Here is a 4,506-nt window from a genome sequence, read left to right as displayed (position 1 = left end):
CTCTAGACAATATTCAATGGGTACAGAAATCTAATCGGCACTTACACTTCGGCCTTGGCTTCAACTCCAGGAAATGCTTTAATGGCATTGTATTACCACAGAGAAACGAATACAGTGGCTCTGGCCATCTAGCGATTAGGACTGAATATTCTAAACTAGGAAACAAGGAAGCCCCTTCAGAAGGTCCAGATTTTGTTGCTCCGTAATAATTAGCTTCAGTAAGTCCGCCTGAAAACAGGAGCCTGCTTGAATACGGTGCTACGGTGCAGCTACATTTTCAAGGCGCTTTCCCTGTCGTCCTCTTTCATTCACTCTATGCAATTTATTTTAAATTGAAATAAATGTCTAAAATCGAAGTTTTAGAGCATAAAAGCGAGGTTAAAATAAAACATTTGAATTGCGCGCCCTCTATGTCATTGTGCGACACTACGAAATCGTGTTATTGTCGCTTTGCAACACCGTCAGCTGTGTTGCTTGCTGTTTTGTCTAGCGCGTGTTTTTTACTTAGATTCCGTATTTATTAATTAAAAACTTAGTAAAATGTCTTTGATAACGCGTGTACTGCAGGGTAATCTGACGCGCAAAAATGCACTGCAGACGTTGACTCGGGTAAGAGGCCTTAACAGGGTAGAACTTATCCAGCCGAGTTTGCCGACTGTTATGTAATTTGATTGTTGTAGGAATTCGTTTTAATTAAGTTATTTTCCCCCAGTGCGGCTACAGCTCGCATGCCAAGTTTGCGGAGCACCGGCCCATCGAAAAGATCCGCAATATAGGAATCTCGGCACACATAGACAGCGGGAAGACGACGTTGACGGAGCGAATCCTCTTCTACACCGGGCGCATTGCGGAGATGCACGAGGTGCGAGGCAAGGACAATGTGGGCGCCACCATGGACAGCATGGAGCTGGAGCGACAGCGTGGGATCACCATCCAGTCGGCGGCCACCTACACCATGTGGAAGGACACGAATGTAAATATCATCGACACGCCCGGGCATGTGGACTTTACGGTGGAGGTGGAGCGTGCACTGCGTGTGCTTGATGGCGCTGTCCTCGTCCTCTGCGCCGTGGGGGGAGTTCAGAGTCAGACGCTGACAGTCAACAGACAAATGAAGCGCTACAATGTTCCTTGTTTGGCATTCATCAATAAGCTGGATCGCTTGGGATCGAATCCCTATCGCGTGCTCTCTCAAATGCGCTCCAAAATGAACCACAATGCTGCCTTTATCCAACTCCCAATTGGTGTAGAGAGCAACTGCAAGGGCCTGGTGGATTTGGTAAGAGAGCAAGCCATCTACTTTGAAGGAGAAAACGGAATGGACGTTAGGCTGGACGAGATCCCGCAGGATATGCGTGTGGAGAGCCAGGAGAGGCGACAGGAGCTCATTGAGCATCTGTCCAATGCGGATGAGACTTTTGGTGAATTCTTCCTCGAGGAGAAACCCTTTTCGGAGGCCGATCTCAGGGCTGCCCTAAGGAGGACCTGCATCAATCGAACATTTACGCCCGTTCTGGTAGGAACGGCTTTGAAAAACAAGGGCGTTCAACCTCTGCTCGATGCTGTCATCGATTACCTGCCCAATCCCGGAGAAGTGGAGAATCTGGGCTTCATCGAACGGGAGGGCAAGGATCCCGAGAAGATTGTCCTCAATCCAGCACGCGATGGCAAGGATCCATTTGTGGGTCTGGCCTTCAAGCTGGAGGCTGGACGCTTCGGTCAGTTGACGTACCTTCGCTGCTACCAGGGCGTTCTCCGCAAGGGCGACAATATCTTTAATGCCCGCACGAATAAGAAGGTGAGGATTGCCCGCCTCGTGCGTCTGCACTCCAGCCAAATGGAAGATGTCAATGAGGTCTACGCTGGGGATATTTTTGCCCTGTTTGGAGTGGACTGCGCCTCCGGTGATACCTTCACTACGAATCCCAAGAACAACCTTGCCATGGAGTCGATCTTTGTGCCGGAGCCCGTCGTTTCAATGGCCATCAAGCCAAACAACACCAAGGATCGGGATAACTTCTCCAAGGCCATTGCCAGATTCACCAAAGAGGATCCCACCTTCCACTTTTTCTTCGACAATGATGTAAAGGAAACGCTTGTATCGGGAATGGGGGAACTTCACCTGGAGATCTATGCCCAGCGAATGGAGCGGGAATACGGCTGTCCCGTGACGCTTGGCAAGCCAAAGGTGGCCTTCCGCGAGACCCTCGTCGGCCCCTGCGAATTCGATTACCTGCACAAGAAGCAATCTGGAGGATCGGGTCAGTATGCTCGCATCATTGGCGTGATGGAGCCCCTGCCGCCAAATCAGAACACGCTCCTGGAGTTCGTGGACGAGACGGTGGGCACCAATGTGCCCAAGCAGTTTGTCCCTGGCGTGGAGAAGGGCTACCGGGAGATGGCCGAACGAGGCATGCTCTCCGGACACAGATTGTCGGGCATTAAGTTCCGCCTGCAGGACGGTGGCCATCACATTGTGGATTCCAGTGAGCTGGCTTTCATGCTGGCCGCCCACGGAGCCATCAAGGAGGTCTTCCAGAATGGCAACTGGCAGATCCTCGAACCCATTATGATGGTCGAGGTGACGGCACCCGAGGAATTTCAGGGCGCCGTCATGGGTCATCTGAGCAAGCGTCATGGCATCATCACAGGAACCGAGGGAACGGAAGGATGGTTCACGGTCTACGCAGAGGTGCCTCTGAACGACATGTTCGGCTACGCGGGAGAATTGAGGTAAGTGGCAGAGCCTTGACCACTTAAGAGTACGAAAAAGCTTCTCTAATCTATTTCATTCCACAGATCTAGCACCCAAGGAAAAGGAGAGTTCACGATGGAGTACTCCCGATACTCTCCCTGCCTGCCTGATGTCCAGGACCAGATTGTGCGGCAATATCAGGAAACCCAAGGAGCTTCCCAACCTGACAAAAAGAAAAAGAAGAACTAACTCAGAGCTTAGCACTAGTAAAGTCATATTTTTAAGCAGCAAACACTACCATCTCCCCCAAATCGTCGTGTCATTAAGCCAGCTCTATCCTTAGTTAAATTTCGATTCAGTTTTTACTGTGATAATCACTCCATGTACAGTCCTTTTTGTATATTAAAGTTGACTACAAAATACAAACAAATTGGCACATTGTCGTTTTTCTCCGGATGGTTGATAGGATTAGAAACTAAACAAGATGGTTTTCAAACTATTTTCACACTCACAAGTGTTTGTGTGGTTATTATTCGAAATCGAGTCTCGGTGGGATCGGTTGATTCAATACAAAAAAATCTTTTAAAATTTCCACAGTATCATCGGTTAAGTCATTAAGAAATGGTTGCGAGAGAAAAAACAGAAAATTAGTGTTCGTATCCGTAGCAGGGACGACTTGGGTATTACGAGGGATCAGGGATCTATGAATATTTTGGAAGTGGAAAATTCAAGAGTTGAGAGCGCGCCATTCTGTTTTTGTTCCTATGAAAAAGTTTCCTATCACGAAGTGAACCACAAAACTAGTTCCGATACTTTTTATTCAAAGATAAAATCTAGAAGAGATGTCATAGTTTAAGCTAAAAAAAAAGCTGAATATGCTTACTTACGTTTTACCATTGAATACCCTAGGGTATTATACATCTGATATCATTGTATCATCTGGGGCTCCAATGACGGCATACACTAGTCAGCTATCTCAACTTCGCAATCTGTGGAAAAGACATGATGAATTAAATTGCAGAGCAGCTTGGAAAGCACCATTTGTTACAGTACTTAAAGAAAATAGGGTATACAAATGTCCAAACATAGCTTAAACCGGTTGACCAACAACAATTACGCAGCATTCCGTGCATACTTACGTTTTTTGCTTTCAAACTCAACAATGGAACACAAAAATGAGCACGACACGCTCAAAGTCGCATGATGAAAATATACAAGGTATGGACAACAGACAAAAACAGACAGGGAAATTTTCAAAGGGGCTACGAACCTTACCTCGCCGTGTTTCGTCATCAAGGTATGTTAGGCAAATGGGGTGAATTTTACGTTGCATGCTCTGCATTTTCTGGGACGTTTTGCCTGTTGTACATACCCTATTTTTCCTCAGCTATTTCCCATGGGGGAAATTTTATAAACTTCCCGCCATGGTATGTTATGCAAAAGGGGTGCATTTATCATAGCATTCGTTGCATTTTCTGGGCCGTGTTGCCTGTTGTCTATACCTTCTTTTTCACAGAAATTTCCAAGCGGGCGGATTTTAATGAAACGGCCTTGCAGCCCAAAACAAACGCAAAAGAAACAAACACAAAAGGCACAAACACAATTCGGAAGTTTTACTCGACGGGTCGTCGCGCGGATGGTCGCAAGCAGAAAATGCAAACAGAGGCGAAATAAAGGAAAATATATAGTCGAGGAGGGTGGCAAATGCGATAATGCGACGAGACAACAATTATACGTGGACCGTGCAGCAAAACTATAACTTTTAATAGTTTTCCGGATCGACAAAGAGCAGCGGCAGCAACCACAACAAG

At 46.9% G+C, this 4,506-nt stretch overlaps 1 protein-coding gene across 1 annotated transcript; it reads left to right on the top strand.

Moving 5' to 3' along the window:
• The first annotated feature begins 525 nt into the window (after positions 1-525).
• On the top strand, positions 526-3,125 carry LOC6589635 (elongation factor G, mitochondrial). Its single transcript, XM_002014499.2, has 3 exons — positions 526-609; positions 713-2,733; positions 2,800-3,125. Exons 1-3 carry the CDS (start codon positions 541-543, stop codon positions 2,942-2,944), a joined length of 2,235 nt encoding a protein of 744 aa, XP_002014535.2. The 5' UTR covers positions 526-540; the 3' UTR covers positions 2,945-3,125.
• Positions 3,126-4,506: the final 1,381 nt, after the last annotated feature.

The sequence above is a fragment of the Drosophila persimilis genome, unplaced genomic scaffold, assembly GCF_003286085.1.
Source record: "Drosophila persimilis strain 14011-0111.01,24,50 unplaced genomic scaffold, DperRS2 tig00000191-arrow-pilon, whole genome shotgun sequence".
Classification (NCBI taxonomy): Eukaryota; Metazoa; Arthropoda; class Insecta; order Diptera; family Drosophilidae; genus Drosophila; species Drosophila persimilis.
Note: the sequence above shows the minus strand (reverse complement) of the source record. Positions and strands in the feature narration are given on the sequence as shown.